The sequence below is a fragment of the Heteronotia binoei genome, chromosome 10, assembly GCF_032191835.1.
Source record: "Heteronotia binoei isolate CCM8104 ecotype False Entrance Well chromosome 10, APGP_CSIRO_Hbin_v1, whole genome shotgun sequence".
NCBI lineage: Eukaryota > Metazoa > Chordata > Lepidosauria > Squamata > Gekkonidae > Heteronotia > Heteronotia binoei.
The window spans coordinates 7243345-7266062 of record NC_083232.1 but is presented as its reverse complement, the minus strand read 5'-3'; the positions used below and the strand labels follow the sequence as shown (position 1 = coordinate 7266062).

Genomic DNA, 22718 nt, shown 5'->3' with positions numbered 1-22718 from the left:
CAAGTTTCTAGACCACATGGTAACAGAGTTAAGTATGCACCAGGAAAACAGTGCGGAAACAAGGAAATCAACTGCCATCCTAACCCAATTACATACCTTGTTCCATACATGTTCCCGGAAAACTCTGCATGTTCAACAAATCCTCCGGCATCAATTTCCTCCTGCATCTTTTCTCTGGTCACAAAATGGTAATCTGGGAGAAAGGGGGGAGTAATACTCTGAATATTAGTGTGCTGGGACCTTATTGGGGGGGAGTGATACTCTGAATATTAGTGTGCTAGTTTGTGGAGAGCCAGTTTGGTGTAGTGGTTAAGTGTGCGGACTCTTATCTGGGAGAACCAGGTTTGATTCTCCACTCCTCCACTTGCAGCAGCTGGAATGGCCTTGGGTCAGCCATAGCTCTGGCAGAGGTTTTCCTTGAAAGGGCAGCTGCTGGGAGAGCCCTCTCCAGCCCCACCCACCTCACAGGGTGTCTGTTGTGGGGGAGGAAGGGAAAGGAGATTGTGAGCCGCTCTGAGACTCTTCAGAGTGGAGGGCGGGATATAAATCCTATATCTTCATCAACCTCACAGGGTGTTTTTTGTGGGGGAGCAAGGGAAAGGAGATTGTGAGCCCCTCTGAGACTCTTCGGAGTGGAGGGCGGGATATAAATCCAATATCTTCTTCTTCTGCTAGGACCTTATTGGGGGGAGTGATACTCTGCATATTCGTGTGCTAGGACCTTACGGGAGTATGCAGACATACCCAGAGGTTCAGAAGATACACAATCAGTACAAAATCTTCCTTCTCTTCCCTTGGTTCTTCACCTGCTTTCAAAAGAATCCACCACACTATCTATGCCCGACCCTAGATATCTCCTACTACTTCTAATGGAAGGCCAGACGTCTGTGTGGGGGGAGAAGTGTGTGTATGTTTGTAAAGCTCTACAAAGAACACCCTTAAAGTGCCAGATCATGGTACCTTTCTCAGATGTCAGGAGGAGGGGGAAAAAGGGACACCTGCATACTACTTTCAAAATGCTTTTGATACACAATCTTTCCCACAATCCTCATAACAGCCCTATAAAATTAGGTCAAGCGTTGCTATCCCTGTAAATCCATGATGCGGCCTCATTTGGAATACTGTGTATAATTCTGGCCACTGCACCCAAAAAAATATTACAGCACTGGAAAAAGTGCAGAAGAGGGCAACTAAAATGATTATGGGGAAGGAACACCTTCCCTACGAAGAAAGGCTAAAGAGGATAGGGCTCTTTAGCTTTGAGAAAGGATAACTGAGGTGTGATATGACAGAGGTTGACAGAATTATGCACGGGCTAGAGAAGGTAGAGAAATGTCTTTTTCTCCCTTTCTCACAAGAAAAGAACTCGTGGGCGCTCAAGGAAATTAATGAATGGTAGGCTTGGAACAGAGAAAAGGAAGTCCTTCTTCACCCAAAGGGTGATTAACACATGGAATTCACTGTCGCAGGAGGTGGTGGCAGCTACAAGCACAGACAGCTTCAAGGGAGGGCTGGAATAGATAAACATCTGGAGCAAATGTCCACCAGTGGCTATTAGCCACAAGGTATCGATGGAACACTTTGTCTGGGGTCGTGATGCTGTATATTTTTGGTGCCTGGGGAGGGGGCAACAGTGGGAGGGCTTCTAGAGTTCTAGCCACACTAGTGGACCTCCTGATGGCACCGGGGTTTGGGTTACTGTGTGGTACAGAGTTGGGCTGGATGGGCCACCGGCCTGATCCAACATGTTTTCTCTGACGTTCTTGTGCCAAGGGTGGTGGAATCCTGAGTGTGCTGGGGGTAACAATTGATTTAAAAATAATATACGTGCCCTTCCCCTCACTGTCTAACGAGCCATTTGCTAGCCTTCCTGGCCAAGAAAGAAAGAACCCTGCACTGAGAATTCTGTTTTCTAATGGTGTGTGTGTGTGTGTGCGCGTCTGTGTGACATCTGGTTACTGACCTTTCCCATTCACCTCACCAGGTCTCGGTTTCCTTGTGGTATCTGAAAAGCAACGAATGCATTTTGTTTAAAGTCAAGCTCACACATTTAAAGTAAAGCTCACAAGTAAAGCAGTACGTGCATTTTGTTTAAAGTAAAGCTCGGCGCATCTACCCAGGAAACAACTCCCCCTTTCTCTTCTGGGCAACAATCTGTTCCCTATTTAACTGAAGACTGATTTATTTCCGAATCAGCCCTGCTGTTATCAGCTCTGGCTTTTTAAAAGTAGCAGCCCCACGCAAAAGGGACGCAAAAAACACGGGCCAGGAAGGCAGAAAATTATATATGTGACAAGGTCGTACTTGAACCCTCGTTTCACTCACTCCCGCTTCGACGAGCTTCCAGTCGATTTCTCCAACACATCTCAGATAATAGAACATTTCAGATAATAGAACAAATAACATAAGAACATAAGAGAAGCCATGTTGGATCAGGCCAACAGCCCATCAAGTCCAACACTCTGTCTCACACAGTGGCAAAAAATTTTATATAGACACATACACTGTGGCTAATAGCCACTGATGGACCTGTGCTCCATATTTTTATCTAAACCCTTCTTGAAGGTGGCTATACTTGTGGCCACCACCACCTCCTGTGGCAGTAAATTCCACATGTTAATCACCCTTTGGGTGAAGAAGTACTTCCTTTTATCCGTTTTAACCTGGCTGCTCAGCAACATTTCAGATAATAGAACAAAGCAGTAGACAAGTGCACCTCTAAGACCAACTAAGTTTTGTTCAGCCTAGAAATAGCAGCTCCAGCCTAGAAATAGCAGCTCTCCAGCAGCCCTGGCCTCACTCAATGCACAGCAGCCAAGAAGGTCAGAACGCCTGCTCCGGCTGCAACGCCACTGAGGATGTTCTCCGCAGCCGAGAACGAAACGTCTGGAAGAAAAACTTTCTCCAGTAGAACACGGCACTTGAGCCCGAAAGATTCTACAAACCCTAATGATGATGCCAGCCGTGAAAACCTGAAATCTTTGACAACTGAGTTTTATTCAGAATGTAAGCTTTCGTGTGCTCTTAAGCGGACTTCATCAGACAAAATGGGAATGGCAAGCAGCACTTCTTAACATAAGCGGGCAGTGAGCTGGTATGTAGAATCGTGGGAATGTTTTTAAGCAGATTAAAAGAATCACAAGCAGGGATCTGTGTTTGTTAGTGTTAGAGCATTCTGCTAAAAACATTCCCACGATTCTACATACCAACCCACTGCCCACTTATATTAAGAATTGCTGCTTGCCGTTCCCATTTTGTCTGATGAAGTCTGCTTAAGAGCATAAGGAAGCTTACTTTATGAGTGAGACTTAGTTGGTCTTAAAGGTTCACTTGTCTACTGCTTTGTTCTATTGCTTTAGGCCAACACGGCTGCCTACTGGGATCTATCTACATTTCAGGTAAGAGACTGACGCTTCAAAATTCATCCATGCATCATACCATGACAGTGTATGGATGAATTTTGAAGCATCAGTCTCTTATCCGAAATGTATTAGAGACAGGGTTGCCAATGCCCAGGTGGGGGCAGGGGATCCCCTGGTTTGGAGCCCCTCCCCCCACTTCAGGGTCGTCCGAAAGCGGGGGGAGGGGAGGGAAATAACTGCTGGGAACTCTATTATTCCCTGTGGAGATTTATTCCCATAGAAAATCATGGAGAATTGATCCACGGGTATCTGGGGCTCTGGGGGGGCTGTTTTTTGGGGTAGAGGCACCAAATTTTCAGTATAGCATCTAGTGCCTCTCCTCAAAATACCCCCCAAGTTTCAAAAAGATTGGACCAGGGGTCCAATTCTATGAGCCCCAAAAGAAGGTGCCCCTATTCTTCATTATTTCCTATGGAAGGAAGGAATTGAAAAGGTGTGTCGTCCCTTTAAATGTGAGGGCCAGAACTCCCTTTGGAGTTCAATTCTGCTTGTCACAGCCTTGATCTTGGCTCCACCCCTAATGTCTCCTGGCTCCACCCCCAAAGTCCCCAGATATTTCTTGAATTGGACTTGGCAACCCTAATTAGAGAAACTGATTGGAAGCTCGTCAAAGCGAGTGAAATGAGGGTTCAAGTACAACCTCGTCGCATATATAGTTTTTGCCCAGCTGCGTTGGAAATTCTTCAGCTTGGAGTGTTGGACTCTTGTGAGAACATTTACGTCTTGAAAAAACAGCATGGGCCTTCCTATTGAAAAAGTCTGCATTTATTGCAATTTGAAAGACTTTGGGAACAGGTGGAGCAGACGATCTTGCTGTATGTTGAGTCTTTGGTTGATTCTATAGCCTAACCTGTTATACTTATAAGAAAATGTGTACTTTCATAGACCTTTGCGTTTTTGAATTTTTTAAGAGGCTGGATTTCATGGAGGCTTTTATAGCTTTGACCCCCAGTTCTGCTTTCCGCATATCTCTGTTTGGTTGCTTAATCCCCAGGTGGGGGCAAAGGTTCCCCCAGTTTGGAGGCCCTCCCCCCACTTCAGGGTCATCAGAAAGCAGCGGGAAGGGGGAGGGGAGGGAAATGTCTGCTGGGCACTCCATTATTCCCTATGGAGACCAATTCCCATAGGGTATAATGGAGAATTGATCTGCGGGTACCTGGGGCTTTGGGGGGCTGTTTTTTGAGGGAGAGGTGCAAAATTTGCAGCACAGCACCCCAAAGAAGGTGCCCTTCTCCTTCATTATTTCCAGTGGAGGGAAGGCATTTAAAAGGAGCATGGTCCCTTTGGAGTTCAGTTATGCTTGTTCCGTGCTCCTGGCTCCACCCCCAAAGTCCCCAGATATTTCTTGAGTTGGACCTGGCAACCCTATTAGGAAGGCCCTGTGACCCTGGAGTGCTGCTGTCTGCCAGAGAAGTTAATGCTGTCCTTTATCACCCATGGACACAACACTGAGGAGCCATGGTCTACTGTGTACCACCTTACATAACTCCCAGGCAATTTTGGTATTTGAAATGCAAACGCATAAATTGTGGTGTGTGTTACTGTGTAATTACAAACAAACATTATTGGCAGAATTGGCTTCTTTTGGGGAAGACAGTTCAAGCAGCGCATGGAAGGCCAATGCACTCAGTTTCCAGCAGATCTGCAGAAATCGACTCACTCACGGGACACGCTGAAGCCAAAGACGTTCTCGTAGTCCTTCAACAGCTTTTTCAGCAACGTACTCTTCCCCGCGCCTGAAGGTCCGCTCAGGACGACCGGCCTTGGTCCCACCATTGCTGCAGGGAAGAGAAAAAAAATAGAAGTGTTTCTCTGTTAGGAATTTGTGTTTTTCATAAGCTCATAAGAACGTCAGGAGAGCCCTGCAGGATCAAACCAGTGGCCCATCTAGTCCAGCATCCTGTCTCTCACAGTGACCAGCCAGTTCCTCTGGAGGGCCAACAACAGGGCACAGAAGCCTTAGACCTTCCCCTGAAAAGAACCGAAGAGTCTTCTGGATCAGATCAGTGAGGACCCATCTACTCCAGCATCTTGTCCCACTCCAGAGGGACTGGTTGGTCAATAACAGGGCATAGAGGCCGAGGTCTTCCCCTGATAAGACCATCAGAAGAGCTCTGCTGGATCAGACCAGGGAGGGTCTATCTAGTCCACCCTCCTGCCTCACACAGTGGCCAACCAGTTCCTCTGAAGGTTCCACCACAGGGCACAGAGGCCGAGGCCTTCCCCTTATAGGAACATCAGAAGAACCTTGCTGGTTCAGGCCAAGGAAGATTCATCTAGTCCAGCATCCTGTCTCACAAAGTGGCCAAACAGTTCTTCTGGAGGGCCAACAACAGGCAGAGGGGACAAGGCCTTCCCCTGAGAAGAACATCACAAGAGCCCTGCTGGATCAGACCAGGGAGGGTCCATCTAGTCCAGCCTCCTGTCTCACACAGTGGCTAGCCAGTTTCTCCTGAGGGCTAACAAAAGGGCACAGAGGCTGAGGCCTTCCTAAGAACATCAGAAGAGCCCTGCTGGATCAGACCAGTGAGGGTCCATCTAGTCCAGTCTCCTGCCTCACACAGAGGCCAACGCGTTCCTCTGGAGGTCCCACCACAGGGCAAAGAGGCCGAGGCCTTCCCCTTATAGGAACATCAGAAGAACCCTGCTCGTTCAGGCCAATGAAGATTCATCTAGTCCAGCATCCTGTCTCACACAGTGGCCAAACAGTTCTTCTGGAGGGCCAACAACAGGGCAGAGGGGACAAGGTCTTCCTCTAACAAGATCATCATAAGAGCCCTGCTGGATCAGACCATCTAGTCCAGCCTCCTGTCTCACACAGGGGCCATCCAGTTCCTCTGGAGGGCCAACAGCAGGGCAGAGAGGCCAAGCCCTTCCCCTGAGAAGAACATGAGAAGAGTCCTGCTGGATCAGGCCAGGGAGGGTCCATCTAGTCCAGCCTTCTGTCTCACACAGGAGCCATCCAGTTCCTCTGGAGGGCCAACAACAGGGCAGAGAGGCCGAGGCCTTCCCCTGATGCTGTCTCCTGGCTCTGGAATTCAAAGGATTAGTGCCTCTGAATACTCGCCCCTCACCAGGGCGAGTAGCCATTAAGAGTCTTCACCCTCCGTAAATCTATTTAATTGCTTTTGAAAGCTCGTTATTCCTCTGATCCAACAGCAGTGCCCTACTCTGCTCCAGGTCTGTCCAGCTCTAGGTTGGGAAATACCTGGAAATTTGGGGGATTGAGCTTGGGGAAAGCAGAGTTTGGGAAGAGGAATGACCTTAGAAGGATTTAATGCTTTACGGTCCACCCTCCAAAGCAGCCATTTCATCCAGGGGAACCAATCTTGGACATCTAGAGATCCGCTGTAAAAACAGCAGATCTCCAGGTACCATCTGGAAGTTGGTAACCCAATCTTAAAGGCAGAAGGAAAAGAGAAGGGCTTCGGATACTTGTACGATGACGATGATTTTGGGCTGTATCAACAGAAGTATGGTGTCCAGATCACGTGCTGTGATGGTGTCGCTTTGCTCTGCTCTGGTCAGACCTCATCTGGATTGTGTTCAGTTTTGGGCACCACATTTTAAGAAGGATATAGACAAGCTGGAATGGGTCCAGAGGAGGGCGACAAAGATGGTGAGGGGTCTGGAGACCAAGTCCTATGAGGAAAGGTTGAAAGAGCTGGGGATGTTTAGCCTGGAGAGGAGGCGGCTGAGAGGTGATAGGATCACCATCTTCAAGTACTTAAAGGGCTGTCCTATAGAGGATGGTGTGGAATTGTTTTCTGTGGCCCCGGAAGGTAGGACCAGAACCAATGGGTTGAAATTAAATCAAAAGAGTTTTTGGCTCAACATTAGGAAGAACTTCCTGACTGTTCGAGCGGTTCCTCAGCGGAACAGGCTTCCTCGGGAGGCGGTGGGCTCTCCTTCCTTGGAGGTTTTTAAACAGAGGCTGGATGGCCATCTGACAGCAATGAAGATCCTGTGAATTTAGGGGGAGATGTTTCTGAGTTTCCTACATTGTGCAGGGGGTTGGACTAGATGACCCTAGAGGCCCCTTCCACCTCTATGATGGTACAGGATTTATATCCCGCCCTCCATTCCGAATCTCAGAGCGTCTTACAATCTCCTTTTACCTCCTCCCCTACAGACACCCTGTGAGGTGGGCAGGGCCGAGAGAGCTCCACAGAAGCTGCCCTTTCAAGGACAACTCTGCGAGAGCCATGGCTGACCCAAGGCCATTCCAGTAGGTGCAAGTGAAGGAGTGGGTAATCAAACCCGGTTCTCCAGATAAGAGTCCATGCACTTAACCACTACACCAAGCTGGCTCTCTATTAGAGCTATGGCTGACCCAAGGCCATTCCGGCAGCTGCAAGGGGAGGAGCGGGGAATCAAACCCAGTTCTCCCAGATAAGAGTCCATGCACTTAACCACTACACCAAACTGGCTCTCTATTAGAGCTATGGCTGACCCAAGGCCATTCCAGCAGGTGCAAGTGGAGGAGTGGGGAATCAAACCCAGTTCTCCCAGATAAGAGTCCCTGCACTTAACCACTACACCAAACTGGCTCTCTGTTAGAGCTATGGCTGACCCAAGGCCATTCCGGCAGGTGCAAGTGGAGGAGTGGGGAATCAAACCCGGTTCTCCCAGATAAGAGTCCCTGCACTTAACCACTACACCAAACTGGCTCTCTGTTAGAGCTATGGCTGACCCAAGGCCATTCCGGCAGGTGCAAGTGGAGGAGTGGGGAATCAAACCCGGTTCTCCCAGATAAGAGTCCACGCACTTAACCACTACACCAAACTGGCTCTCTATTAGAGCTACGGCTGACCCAAGGCCATTCCGGCAGGTGCAAGTGGAGGAGTGGGGAATCAAAACCGGTTCTCCCAGATAAGAGTCCACGCACTTAACCACTACACCAAACTGGCTCTCTATTAGAGCTACGGCTGACCCAAGGCCATTCCGGCAGGTGCAAGTGGAGGAGTGGGGAATCAAACCCGGTTCTCCCAGATAAGAGTCCCTGCACTTAACCACTACAACAAACTGGCTCTCTGTTAGAGCTATGGCTGACCCAAGGCCATTCCAGCAGGTGCAAGTGGAGGAGTGGGGAATCAAACCCGGTTCTCCCAGATAAGAGTCCACGCACTTAACCACTACACCGAACTGACTCTCACCAAGAGTGGATGAGATCAGGATACCCATGCTCCGAGCCAGCCCTGCCACTGCTCAAACTAGGGGATTTCCTAGGGCGCAGGCCTTCTGCAGGGAAAAACCGGATGCCCCTATGTGACTCGGTGGCGTTATCCGTGTGTGTGTGTGTGATGGGGCACTACGAGTTATCCTTGACTAGTGTGCCAGACGGCCTAGGGCCGGCCCTGGTCTCTACAGGGCGTTCTGGGACTTCCTTGGTGGTTTCCCGTCCAAATCCTACCCAGGGCTGACCCTGCTTAGCGTCGCAGATCAGAAGAGATCAGGCCAGCCTAGGCCGTCCGGGTCAGGGCCTGCATAACCTACTTCACAGAATTGTCGTGAGGATAAACAGCCGGAGGAGAGAATCAACGAGGCTATCCAGAACTCTAGGAAGGATCTTTTTTTTTTTTTTTAAAGGAAATCTATCCACGATTTGGATCATGGAAGCAGAACACGGCAATAGAAGTAAACGTATCCCTGCAAATTTAATGGGCACATCTTACTCGCTCGGGGCTGTAAACTCTGGATTTCCAAACCGAGGAAGACACGCAGTCTTCAAAGCCCATGCTGAGAAGGGATTTTTGTCCCTTGCTAATCTACACTTTGTGGCTTAGCGTGTCTCAAAAGCAGGTTGCTTTCCAGAGACGGTCGCGCATAAAAGAAGGGTTTTCTTTCTCCAACGAAACCGCAAGAGCGATGACGTTAGAGCTGCTGCATTGCCTTAGAAACATGGGTTAAGGTTCCTAGAAACACAGAGGCTGCAAACAAACTTAAAAGCGGCATTTTACAGACAATTTATCCTTGGGAAAAGCCATTCCAAGCGTTGGGGTGCGGGAGGGAAACACAAAGGTTCCGCAAAATGGAAATGGAAGCTCAGAAGAAGAGCTTCCTGCAACATCAGACAATGGCAAGCTCAAACAGGGGCTGAAGGTAATGGCCCTTTCTGTTGTCGCTCCCATATAGAAATACACTCTCTCTGGACATTGAGGTTCTATTTCATTCCTTCTTTTGGCTGTCCGAAAGCCAGGCCTCATTTTGGGCAGAAGCTCACAGGAGCACAGAGCACAGCTCCGGAACCTCTACATTTTATTGTGTTCTTTCTTTCTTAGATACAACCCCCCCCCCTCCTCCCCTAACAAAAATACTTGCTTCTGGGCTCCATTGTTCAAACCCCCTGTGAGAATTTTGCTGAACTCTTAAGATTTAACAAACTTTGTGAAATATCTTTCCCCACACAAAAAAATAGGAAAAGAGTCGAAACATATCAAGCAGACGGACGGTAATCGTCATCACGGCACTGCGACCGCAAAGGAGGAAGCAATTTGAAAAAGTAAAAGTAATTAAAAAAAAAAATTTAAAAGGAAGGTTTCGTTATGACATAATCCAAGAAGCATTTTAAGGCAGACGCTGATATAATTTAGTACACCTTCCGGTGACGTCAGGGGTGTCTGGCGTAGGCAAGTGAGTTGTGCTAATGAGCTCCAGCACCTCTTTTTCTATGAAACGACCCCTGCCGGAAGCTACCACCAATTTCAACAGGTTATCCAAGCGCTAGTAGTCTGAGACGGTGGAGAGAATCTCTCTTTCCCTTCCTGCCATCCTCTCTCTCTCTCTCTCTCTCTCTCGGCTTGACTTTGCGAACGAAGATTTAAGAAGGGTGCAATAGTCCACGTCTGCTGCAGGCTCGCTGGTGGCTGACAAGAGCAATGCGGGACAGGCAGGTCCGGCCACAGTGGCTGCAGGGAAAAGTCTGATTAAGGGCATAAAAAACTATCATTCTCCCAGTAACCTCTCTTTTACACCACAAGGTGTTTCGGCCTTATTTGAATGGAAGATGACGGCCCCCCTGGCTGGCCCTTTTGGAGCTGTGGGGTATCTTTTGTTTGATGGGTTTTCAAAAGTTTTATTAGTTTCAGGGAAAAGATGGGGGGGTAGGAATAAGGGAAGAAAATAAAAAATAAAAACGCAATACATTCTGACCTTATTTTGTCTAAAATACTTTCAACAAATAAAGTACAAGTATAATTCTACAATATTTTCTACTGCGGGGTGTAGGCTTCTGTCAGACTGTTCCATAAGAAAGGCAATGCGTCCTTCAGAGTTGGGCTCAGATTCTTCACAGAACTATCAGAGCGCCGGAGCTTAAGGCCTGTCAGGAAAACGTCAAAAATTCTAGAAGCGGACATACCACTGGCAGTTAGAACAAACTGAATCATTGTGTCCGAGAGCAGTAAATGATTTAGGATCTGGGATCACGAACCAGGCGGTTTACTTGAAACTCCCAGGACCTGAAGAATAACTGGCCACTGACATTGGAGAAGTTCGAGCAGACTCACCAAACCCAGGAACCATAGCCTTTCGTGCCAAAAAGGGGAGCAACACCAACAACTTGCGCACCCAGTTCCTTCACCTTGCAAAGACATTGATGTAGAGCTGGTATTGAAAGAAATATGTAGAGAAACCCCTCTGGTCAGGGCTGGAGAAGGACATTCATCTCTTCTGCCTGGAGACACAGGTACTGGTTGCAAACTAACGTCTTCAGAGGCTTCAGAGACCGATTTGGAAAGCCAATCCACTTCCGTGTTGGCCAAGTCCTGAATGTAATCTGCTCTTTTGCTTTGTAGATGAAGTTCTGACCATCTCATGACCCTTGGACTTTGCACTAAAGGCTTCTCAACCTGGTGCCCCCCGGGGTGTACACATGGGCCTTGGCTGACACATTGTTGGACCAGACACCTACAGATGAGGATTTGATGCTTGGAGGAGAAACGATGGAAGGGTCAAGGAAAAGGTTCCCAAATATGGCCAATTTCTTGGTTGAAACTGAGCCCAAAGGGACCAATTCCCTTGTACTTGTGTCTTTGTGTGAGCTCCCCAGTCTCCACCCCAGGTTGGCATCCATTTCCACCACCAGCTTTGGTGCAGGAAGAATGGATTTGTCACTCAAAAGGGGTGGACCACCAAATTAAGGTGATCTTGTTCTAAACCAGAATTTTCCAATGTCCCTTCACTAATGACGTCTGCCAAGGAAGAATTAGCCCCCGTCAATCTCACAAGTAGTAATGTATGGCTGTGAGAGTTGGACCATAAGAAAGGTCGAGCTCAGAAGAATAGATGCTTTCGAGCTGTGGTGCTAGAGAAGACTCTTGAGAGTCCCTTGGACTGCAAGAAGATCCAATCAGTCAGTCCTAGGGGAAATCAACCCCGACTGTTCCCTGGAAGGTCAGATGCTGAAGCTGAAGCTCAAATACTGTGGCCACCCAATGAGAAGGGAGCACTCCCTGGAGAAGACCCTGATGCTGGGAAAGGCAGAAGGCAAAAGGAGGGGATGGCAAAAGAGGAGATGGCTGGACAGCATTACTGATGTAACTAAAATGAATTTGAGCAGACTTTGGAGGATGGTGGAAGACAGGAGGGCCTGGCATGACTTGGTCCATGGGGTCGCAAAGAGTCGGACTTGACTGTGCGACTGAACAACAACAAATCTCACAAGTGTGTTCTTCCCACAGGACCATCTTGATGGTTAAGATCATGTGGCCCAAGGAGACCCAAAAGGGACATGATGTTCGAGGTAGGCTGAGATGGAATTCACTGAGCCCAGTCACTTATTGCCTGTACCTAGTCTGGCGGAAGGAAGAGTTTTCCCTCTGATGATTCTATTACCACCTCCACGTAAGTTAATACTAGAGTGTGTGACAAATGGTTCTTCTCAAAATCGATCACAAACTCATGGCACCAAAGGATTATCATTCTCTGCAGGTCCTCAGCTCCATTCTGTGGAGGGTCCACTCAGCCAAAGGTCACCCACATAAAGGAAAAGATGGAGGCCGCTCCTCCAAAGAGCGGCCACTAACGACACCACCAATTTGGAGAAGGAGCCGGGAGCTGACACTAGACTAAAAACGGCACTGCCCAAAATTGGAAGTGCCCATCCCAAATTGAAAAATCTGAAAAACGTCCAAAATAGAAGTTAATCTGGAATGTAACCTGGAATCTTGGTGAGGTCTATGAATAACGCCCTGTTTAAAATTTCTACGATGGATGAAAGAGTTCCCATCCAGAACTGAAGGAGCTTGAGCGACTGGTTTTGAAACTGGGGCCAAGAATGTGTCACCATTTCATGTTCCTCTTCGAAACCACACAAAAGACTTGATTATAGACCTAAACCACAGTGGTGTGAGGTAACTGAGTCTATGGCTCCAGCTCTTGAAGATGTTCGAGCTTGAAAAACTCATTGGGAAGTCTGTCTGACTGGAAGACACGAGGAGACTGCAGAAACCTTCTTGAAGGACATGAGGCGAGCTCTAGTTGAAGACCCAAGAAAACTGCCCAGAGGACCCATTGATCCGCAAAAGACTGTACCCACCGAATGTAATTTTACTGCAGTCGACTCCCCCAGCCCTTTAGGAAAGGTATCAGCTCTAACTTGGGCCTCTCACTTTACCCTTGGAGGGACCGGTATTGCCTGAGTGAGAGCTAGACAATGAAGGATGGAACCAGCTGGAAAGTTTGTAGAGATTCTAGGAAAATCCGCTGTGGACCAGCCTCTGAAAACAGAAGGAAAGGCGGTCCCCACACATCTGGGTCTCCTAGTCACTTCCAAGGAAAATGGACCTTCAGTATAAGTACTGACGTGTCGTTTTCCATTTGCTCTCTCCTTCCATCTTGGTAAACTCTGATCTTGTTCTTTATAAGGGAAGAACTTTATGGGATCCACTAGGACCAGTAATGAAGGACTGTGTTTCCCCACCCGCCATCCAAATGTCCAAAGCTAAGGAAGAATCCCGTCTTATCTGGCCCAAGGCATCAAAAGACAGGCAGAAAGACACACATTGTCATGGGTGCTGGGGACCCTTCAGAGGAAGTTGAGTCTGATGAGGAAACTGTGCCCCTGCCACCTGCACCAGTGCCTCTGCCTCCTGCTGGAGAAGATCCCAGCCCCCCTGCCTCGCCCTCTCGGGTGGCTCGTGTGCGTGACCGCCTCCGGCAGGACCTCAGGGATCGGAGGAGGGCGGCACGCTCACAAGCAAGACGCTCCCTGAGCTCTGAGTTCTGAGAGGATTCTGGCCCTTCTAAGAGCAAGGATGCTTGAGTGGTAACAGGATCCTGGCTGCCTCCCTGAGCCAGCAATTAGCCCAAACGGGCAACAGCCAGCAGAGGGCTATATAGCTGTGGGCTTTGGGAGGAGGCTTTGTGGAAGCAACTAGTCATCTCCCTGACATTCTAGCATCCACTCCGGCTTGACTTTGGTTCCTGACTCCCTGACTTTGGCTTTGGACTTCTGGACTCCCTGACCTCGGCTTCTGGACCTCAGACCTGCGATACTTCTACAGTGATTCGGATTTGGCGCCTCGGACCCTCCTGCTTACTGGCTACAGACCTCGGACTGCCTCTGGACTTTGCCTGACCCGGCCCCAGCCGTGACACAAATACACACACACAAAGCAAGAAACGGTAGTTAGAGCCAGGCACAAAGATCCCTAACTCATCCGCACTCCCAAACTTTGTCAACCTTACCTCTTGGCAGTTCTGGACTCCCTTTAAAATGCAAGAATGCGACCCGGTTTTATTTTTCCGAGCGACAAGCTGATCGCGGAGGAAAGGGAGAAGGAAGCCAGAGAGCCAGCCGAACGCCGACCTGCTTGCCAGCATCTAAAGCCTTAATTACAGATCCCTCGCCTTGACACGGCCAATGAGAAGCCGTTCCCCCAAATCCCTCACTGCCTCATGCTTGCTGGTTCTTTCCACCCTCCCTCCCGCGTTGCTGAACAGCTTAAAGCTACAGCCCTGCTTCTCTCTGCGTGATGGGCTTTGGAATATCCGTCGGCTTTTTAAAAATTGCTATCTTGCATTCATACGGCTCCCCAGGAAGCCAACAAACCCAAAGGAGGAACTTAAAGCAAACAAAAGGAGCATCCCGAAATAAATGCACGGTTGTTCAAATGAGCGAGGTGGGACTGAGAACAAAAGAGGAAACCAGGCGGATTCAAGTCCCAGATCCCCTAGGCTGATACAGTTTTCTCTCTCCTCATTTTTAGCCCACCTTCCTTCAAGGACTTCAGAGCAACATATATAGTCTCCCCCCCATCTTCACAACAGCCAGGCCTCGGATTCAGCAGGAGCTCACAGGAGCACAGCTCCTGAACCTTTCTGAGAGGACTTGCACCTCCTCCTTCCCACCTTGTCCATGGAACAGGAGGTGCAGCTGCATAACAATCTCTGGATGAGCTCCACCACGCTGGAACGGGTCCAGAGGAGGGCGACGAAGATGGCGAGGGGTCTGGAGACCAAGTCCTATGAGGAAAGGTTGAAGGAGCTGGGGATGTTTAGCATGGAGAGGAGGCGGCTGAGAGGTGATACGATCACCATCTTCAAGTACTTAAAGGGCTGTCCTATAGAGGAGGGTGTGGAATTGTTTTCTGTGGTCCCAGAAGGTAGGACCAGAACCAATGGGTTGAAATTAAATCAAAAGAGTTTCCAGCTCAACATTAGGAAGAACTTCCTGACCTCAGTGGAACAGGCTTCCTCGGGTGGTGGTGGGCTTTTAAACAGAGGCTAGATGTCCCTCTGACAGCAATGAGGATCCTGTGAATTTAGGGGGAGGTGTTTGTGAGTTTCCTGCATTGTGCAGGGGGTTGGACTAGATGACCCTGGAGGTCCCTTCCAACTCTATGATTCCATGATTCTACCTGTTTTCCTACAAAACGACCCCTGACAACAGCCCTGTGTCAGGTTGGTCAGGCTGAGCGATTGTTCCAAAATTAACAAGTGAACTAAGTGGGGATCAGAACTCAGGTCTCCAAGATCCTAGACCAACCACTACAGCAAACTAGTGTTGATGCTGCAAAGAGTTCCCTGGCTCTTGAAGAGGCAAAGATTTATTTTAATACAACTTTCTCTTTAGCATGTCTGAGCACTTAGGTTCGCTATGTGGTGGCAAAGCTATCAAGAGGATTGGGAATCTGATGTGATACGATAGCACTAAAATGAAGAAGGAAGAAGGAAGGAGGAGGAGGAGGAGGAAGGAGGAGAAGGAGGAGGAGGAGGAGGAGGAGGAGAAGGAGGAGAAGAAGGAGAAGAAGGAGAAGAAGGAGGAGGAGAAGGAGAAGAAGGAGAAGGAGGAGGAGGAGGAGGAGGAGGAGGAAGGAGGAGGAAGGAGGAGGAAGGAGGAGGAAAGAGGAGGAGGAGGAGAAGGAGAAGGAGGAGAAGGAAGAGAAGGAGGAGGAGGAGGAGGAGAAGGAGGAGGAGAAGGAGAAGAAGGAGGAGAAGGAGGAGAAGGAGGAGAAGAAGAAGAAGGAGAAGAAGGAGGAGGAGGAGGAGGAGAAGGAGAAGACTGTATCCTGCCCTCCACTCTGAATCTCAGAGTGGCTCACAATCCCCTTTATCTTCCACCCTCACAACAGGCACCCTGTGAGGTGGGTGGGGCTGAGAGAGCTCTCCCAGAAGCTGCCCTTTCAAGGACAGCTCTTCAAGAGCTAAGGCTGACCCAAGCCAATTCCAGCAGCTGCAAGTGGAGGAGCGGGAATCAAACTCGGTTCTCCCAGAGAAGAGCCTGCGCACTTAATCGCTACACCAAACGGGATAAACTCAAAGTCCTGGGGAGCCCTCGCAGCCTTGCAAATATGGTCACAAAATGTACCAGTCCCCTTGCCCGCTCATACCCAAGCTAGTCATATTTGACATCTACTTTCTATTTTATTTCGATGTCATTTCTGTCCCATCTTTCTCTCTGGTGGAGACTCAAAGCACCACTCCTTGTTCTCCTCCACTTTATCATCACAACAACCCTGTAGGTTAGGTCGAGTGGGTGTGACCGGCTGAAGATCCCCCATGAAAGAATGTGAATTCGATCCTGGGTCTCTAAATTCCAAGTCTGAAACTGTAATCACTAAAAAGAAGACTGCAGATTTATGCCCCACCCTTCTCTCTGAAACAAAGGCTCAGAGCGGCTTACAATCTCCTATATCTTCTCCCCCCACGACAGACACCCTGTGAGGTGGGTGGGGCTGAGAGAGCTCTGACAGAAGCTGCCCTTTCAAGGACAGCTCTGCGAGAGCCACAGCTGACCCAAGACCATTCCAGCAGCTGCAAATGGAGGAGTGGGGAATCAAACGATAAAAAGAAGACGGCAGATTTATAACCCACCCTTCCCTCTGAATCAGAGAGGCTTACAATCTCCTACATCTTTTCCCCGCACGACAGACACCCTGTGAGGTGGGTGGGGCTGAGAGAGCTCTGACAGAAGCTGCCCTTTCAAGGAAAACTCCTGCAAGAGCTACGGCGAACCCAAGGCCATTCCAGCAGGTGCAAGTGGAGGAGTGAGGAATCAAACCCAGTTCTCCCAGATAAGAGTCCACTCACTTAACCACTATGGCTGACCCAAGGCCATTCCATCAGCTGCAAGCAGAGGAGTGGGGGAATCAAACCCGGTTCTCCCAGATAAGAGTCCGCTCACTTAACCACTACACCAAACTGGCTCTCAAAGCCACACTGACAGTGGTAAGGAAAGACCCCCCCCCACACACACACACACTCTGTACACTTTAAGAACATTTATCATGTTTACTTGATTTCTCCCAGCATGGGAGACTGCGACGGCGTCTGACCCATTTCCATAATCCAAGCCTCTCTCTCTCGAGCTTGTAGTAAAGCTTGGCGTGACACAGAACAAAAATAAAGGGGGGGGCGGGGCGGGTGGAGAGCAAGAATCAAATGTAGCACCCAGAGGACAGCCAAATCTATTCACCTGTTCCACAGACATTACGTTGGAGTGACAAGGAAGGCTGGAAGAGATCAAAAGAGGACCTGCTCAGCGCAGAGGTTCATCATCCAGAGAAAAGAAGATTACCCACCAATTCCCTTGTTGCTGCAATAAAGATATCTCACTCAGATTCTTCTAATCACCTTCCCTATTTATAGCATATCCCTTTTCCGCGGGTACACCTTGTCTGGCCTTCCGCCATGCGGAACTGAAGGGCAGGCAAGGTGTGTGTATGTGTGGGGGGAGAAGCGCAGCGAGTTTGCTGGCTGAAAGGTTATTGCCAAATGACCACACGAGATGGGCAACTGGCAACGGAAAAGCTCTGTTGCAGGAGCGGACAGATGTTTTGGGGGACTCCTGGTGGCCAGGGGAAAGCTGAGTTGAGTCACAGTGATGTTGGCAGCGCAAACTTTGATCTGTAATCAGAGCTGATGCTCTCCCAACTTAATACACCTAAGGGGGTCACTGGTAGAGCACTTGCTTGGCATGCAGAAAGTCCCAGGTTAAATCCTCAGCAACTCCAATTAAGGAAAGCCAGTTTGGAGTAGTGATTAAGTGTGCGGGCTCTTACCTGGGAGAATCGGGTTTGATTCCCCACTCCTCCACGTGCAGCTGCTGGAATTGCCTTGGGTTAGCCAGAGCTCTTGCAGGAGTTGTCCTTGAAAAGGCAGCTTCTGGAGAGCTCTCTCAGCCCCACGCATCTCACAGGGTGTAAGTTGGGGTGGGGGGGAGAAGATAGAAGAATTCCAGATTTATACCCTGACCTTCTCTCTGAATCAGAGACTCAGACTGGCTTGCAATCTCCTTTATCTTCTCCCCCCACAAGATACCCTGTGAGGTGGGTAGGGCTGAGAGGGCTCTCACAGCAGCTGCCCTTTCAAGGACAATCTCTGGCACAGCTATGGCTGACCCAAGGCCATTCCAGCAGGTGCAAGCGGAGGAGTGGAGAATCAAACCCGGTTCTCCCAGATAGGAGTCCATGCACTTAACCACTACACCAAACTGGCTCTCTGTTAGAGCTATGGCTGACCCAAGGCCATTCCAGCTGCTGCAAGTGTAGGAGTGGGGAATCAAACCCGGTTCTTCAGGATAAGAGTCCATGCACTTAACCACTACACCAAACGGGCTCTCTATTAGAGCTATGGCTGACCCAAGGCTATTCCAGCAGGTGCAAGTGGAGGAGTGAGGAATCAAACCCGGTGCTCCCAAATAAGAGTCCACACCCTTAACCACTACTCCCAAGTGGCTCTCTATTAGAGCTCTGGCTGACCCAAGGCCATTTCAGCAGCTGCAAGTGGAGGAGTGGGGAATTAAACCCGGTTCTCCCAGATAAGAGTCTATGCACTTAACCACTACACCAAACGGGCTCTCTATTCAAGCTATGGCTGACCCAAGGCCATTCCAGCAGGTGCAAGTGGAGGAGTGGGGAATCAAATCCGGTTCTCCCAGATAAGAGAGCTATGGCTGACTTAAGGCCATTCCAGCTGCTGCAAGGGGAGGAGTGGCGAATCAAACCCGGTTCTCCCAGATAAGAGTCCATGCACTTAACCACTACACCAAACTGGCTCTCTATTAGAGCTCTGGCTGACCCAAGGCCATTCCAGCTGCTGCAAAGGGAGGAGTGGGGAATCAAATCCGGTTCTCCCAGAAAAGAGTCCGCACACTTAACCACTACACCAAACTGGAGACTGTAAACCGCTCTGAGACTCTGATTTAGAGAGAAGGGTGGGGTATAAAACTATGGACTTCTTCTTCTTCTAGGTGATGGGAAGGACCTCTGTCTGAGACTCCGGAGAGCTGTTGTACTGCCCACCAACATGGCTGTTACCTGAAACTGTACTGGTCAGTAGTGACTTTGGAAAAGGTGAAGGTAGGTTTGTTATACATGATCTCTTCTTCTGCAGGTAGCTTGGTTATAACACACCTGTTCTCTGTGGCCTGCAACTGCAGATCAGTTGCATATTTTGATCAGCTGGGCCAGGCAGCATTCTAGACTCATGAGAAGAACATGAGAAGCCATGTTGGACCACTCCAATAGCCCATTGTTGGACCAGTGTTTTGGCCATTGTGTGACACAGAATGTTGGATGGGCCACTGGCCATATGCAACTTGGCTTCTCTTCTGTCCCTGTAATTTTGGTGCTTGGGGGGCAACAGTGGGAGGCCTTCTGGAATTCTGGCCCCACTGGTGGACCTCCTGATGGTACCTGGGTTTTTTTTGGCGACTGTATGACACAGGGTGTTGGACTGGATGGGCCACTGACCTGATCTAACATGGCTTCTCTTATGTTCTTCTGTGACACAGAGTGTTGGACTGGATGGGCCATTGGCCTGATCCAACATGGCTTCTCTTACGTTCTTCTGTGGCACAGAGTGTTGGACTGGATGGGCCATTGGCCTGATCCAACATGGCTTCTCTTATGTTCTTCTGTGGCACAGTGTGTTGGACTGGATGGCCAATTGACCTGATCCAACAAGGCTTTTCTGATGTTCTTCTGTGACACAGAGTGTTGGACTGGATGGGCCACTGGCCTGATCCAACATGGCTTCTCTTATGTTCTTCTGTGGCACAGTGTGTTGGACTGGATGGCCAATTGACCTGATCCAACATGGCTCCTCTTATGTTCTTCTGTGACACAGAGTGTTGGACTGGATGGGCCATTGGCCTGATCCAACATGGCTTCTCTTACATTCTTCTGTGGCACAGAGTGTTGGACTGGATGGGCCATTGGCCTGATCCAACATGGCTTCTCTTATGTTCTTCTGTGACACAGAGTGTTGGACTGGATGGGCCATTGGCCTGATCCAGCATGGCTTCTCTTATGTTCTTCTGTGACACAGAGTGTTGGACTGGATGGGCCACTGGGCTGATTCAGCATGGCTTCTCTTATGTTCTTCTGTGACACAGAGTGTTGGACTGGATGGGCCACTGGCCTGATCCAGCATGGCTTCTCTTATGTTCTTCTGTGACACAGAGTGTTGGACTGGATGGGCCATTGGCCTGATCCAGCATGGCTTCTCTTATGTTCTTCTGTGACACAGAGTGTTGGACTGGATGGGCCACTGGCCTGATCCAGCATGGCTTCTCTGATGTTCTTAAAACTTATATCCAGAATTAAACGTCGCTGATCTTAAAGGTGCCACTGGACTCAAACTTTGTTCTACTGTACGAAACAGTTTACTAACCTACTTGGATAATTGGTTAAGGACTCTGGTCTGCCTTGCTGCGTATAGCTACTGTAAGTAGGATCTTATTATGTAATTTTTGCAGCACTTACTATGACGTGTTAATACTTATTTTATGCTTAGGTCTTTAAGCGCTTTGAACATTCAAAGTCAGACTTCTATCATCCTCCTGCATCGTTTACTGAATCTGTGGATTGTCCTGACTAACTCTGTGCCATCTGCTTTGAGTTCCAGTGAGAAATGTGGACTATACATAGTGCACTTCACATAGAGCATCACAGAGACCCAGTACTGGCAACTAAACAGGTACCCTAGAAATCACTCTGCAGCTAGAGATCCCTAATACAGTTAAGAGAGTTGGACTAGGGCCAGATCAGAGAGAACTGGGTTCAAATTCCACTCCCCCATAAACGCTTACTTGGGTGACTCTGGGCCAGTCACTCTCTTTCGGCCTAGTCTGCCTCATAGGGCTGTTGTGAGGAAAAATGAGAATGGGAGAGCTGTCTAAGTTGCCTAGGATTCCCCAAGGAGAGCAACAGACATCTAGATACCCATGCTGTAACAACTTCACAGTTCCTTTCAGGGACATCGTTCTGCAGAACAATCCACCCTTAAAGCTACCAAGAGAGCAGGTATAAACAGAGACCAATTTCGCACTAGACCTTTAATCCTGGTGTAGCCCTGTCCCCAAGCTGACACTCTACACTAAAATCATGGAGTCATAGAGTTGGTTTTTCTGATTCTATGATTCTAGTGTAGAATGTCAGTTTGGGGACAGAGTTTAACCAGGATTCAAGGTCTAGTGCGAAATTGGCCAGAGCTTTTTCTGTAGCAGGAGCTCCTTTGCATATTAGGCTACACGCCCCACCCACCCCCCGAAGTAGCCAGTCCTCCAGGAGCTTAGAGGGCTCTTAGTACAGGGCCTACTGCAAACTCCAGGGGTGTGTGGCCTAGTATGCAAAGGAGTTCCTGCTACAAAAAGAGCCCTGAACTGTATAAATATATTTCAATTAGGGTTGCCAATCCCCAGGTGGGGGCAAGGGATCCCCCGGTTTGGAGGCCCTCCCCCCCCCCGCTTCAGGGTCGTCAGAAAGTGGGGGGAGGGGAGGGAAATGTCTGCTGGGAACTCTATTATTCCCTATGGAGATTTATTCCCATAGAAAATCATGGAGAATTGATCCGCGGGTATATGGGGCTCTGGGAGGGCTGTTTTTGGGCGTAGAGGCACCAAATTTTCAGTATAGCATCTAGTGCCTCTCCCCAAAATACCCCCAAGTTTCAAAAAGATTGGACCAGGGGGTCCAATTCTATGAGCCCCAAAAGAAGGTGCCCCTATCCTTCATTATTTCCTATGAAAGGAAGGAATTGAAAAGGTGTGCCGTCCCTTTAAATGTGATGGCCAGAACTCCCTTGGAGTTCATTTATGCTCGTCACACCCTTGCTCCTGGCTCCGCCCCTAATGTCTCCTGGCTCCACCCCCAAAGTCCCCAGGTATTTCTTGAATTGGACTTGGCAACCCTAATTTCAATACATAAATCCTCTGCAATAGAAATGTTTGTAATTAGTTGCATAAACCTGGCTAACAAAAGTTAAAATAATATTTAGCAACACTGCAACACAGAAAAAATTTATTTCCTTTCCCTGGTTTGTGGCTGGGGCAGAGACTAAGAGTGAGTGGCTTCTGTATGGTGATCTATAGCAGGGGTGGCCAACGGTAGCTCTCCAGACGTCTTTTGCCTATAACTCCTATAACAGCCAGCATGGCCAATGGCTGGGGCTGATGGGAATTGTAGGCAAAAACATCTGGAGAGCTACCGTTGGCCACCCCTGATCTATAGAGTGTTTTGGCAGATGTGAGATCCGCACTGGGGACTTCAGAGAGAAAATCCTGAGAAGGGGAAGGTGGCTTGTGTTCTGTAGTGCAGACCCACACTAATGAATCTTGCTCAAAACTGGAGATAACGTGGCTTAGTTTGTTTCTGAACTCCAGCGGGCAGTTGCTAACTGAAGACACTCCTTGAAGTGGTTCGGTTAAAGTATAGAGAAAACAACCTCAAATATTACCAACCACATACGGCTGGAAATGTGGCCTGTTATTGGTTCATAAGCCCTTCTCCTTGCTTTCTACCTCTCAGTCATTGACTGAGCAGATGTAATGAAAGAGAACATTCACAAACA

The 22718-nt window shown here is 48.9% G+C and overlaps 1 protein-coding gene across 2 annotated transcripts in view; it reads right to left on the bottom strand.

Annotated features, from left to right (window-relative positions):
• The window catches only part of GUK1 (guanylate kinase 1), a 42024-nt gene that overhangs the window by 15554 nt on the left and 3752 nt on the right, over nt 1–22718 (bottom strand). The window contains exons 1-4 of one of the 2 annotated variants that reach the window (XM_060247927.1): nt 14112–14218; nt 5087–5200; nt 1964–2005; nt 97–193 (exon numbers count right to left, since the gene is read on the bottom strand). In XM_060247927.1, coding sequence (XP_060103910.1) covers nt 97–193; nt 1964–2005; nt 5087–5198 — 251 coding nt within the window. In that variant the 5' untranslated portion in view covers nt 5199–5200; nt 14112–14218. Of the gene's footprint in view, nt 1–96; nt 194–1963; nt 2006–5086; nt 5201–14111; nt 14219–22718 lie in introns of those variants that run through there. The other variant, XM_060247926.1, reaches the window with a different exon arrangement.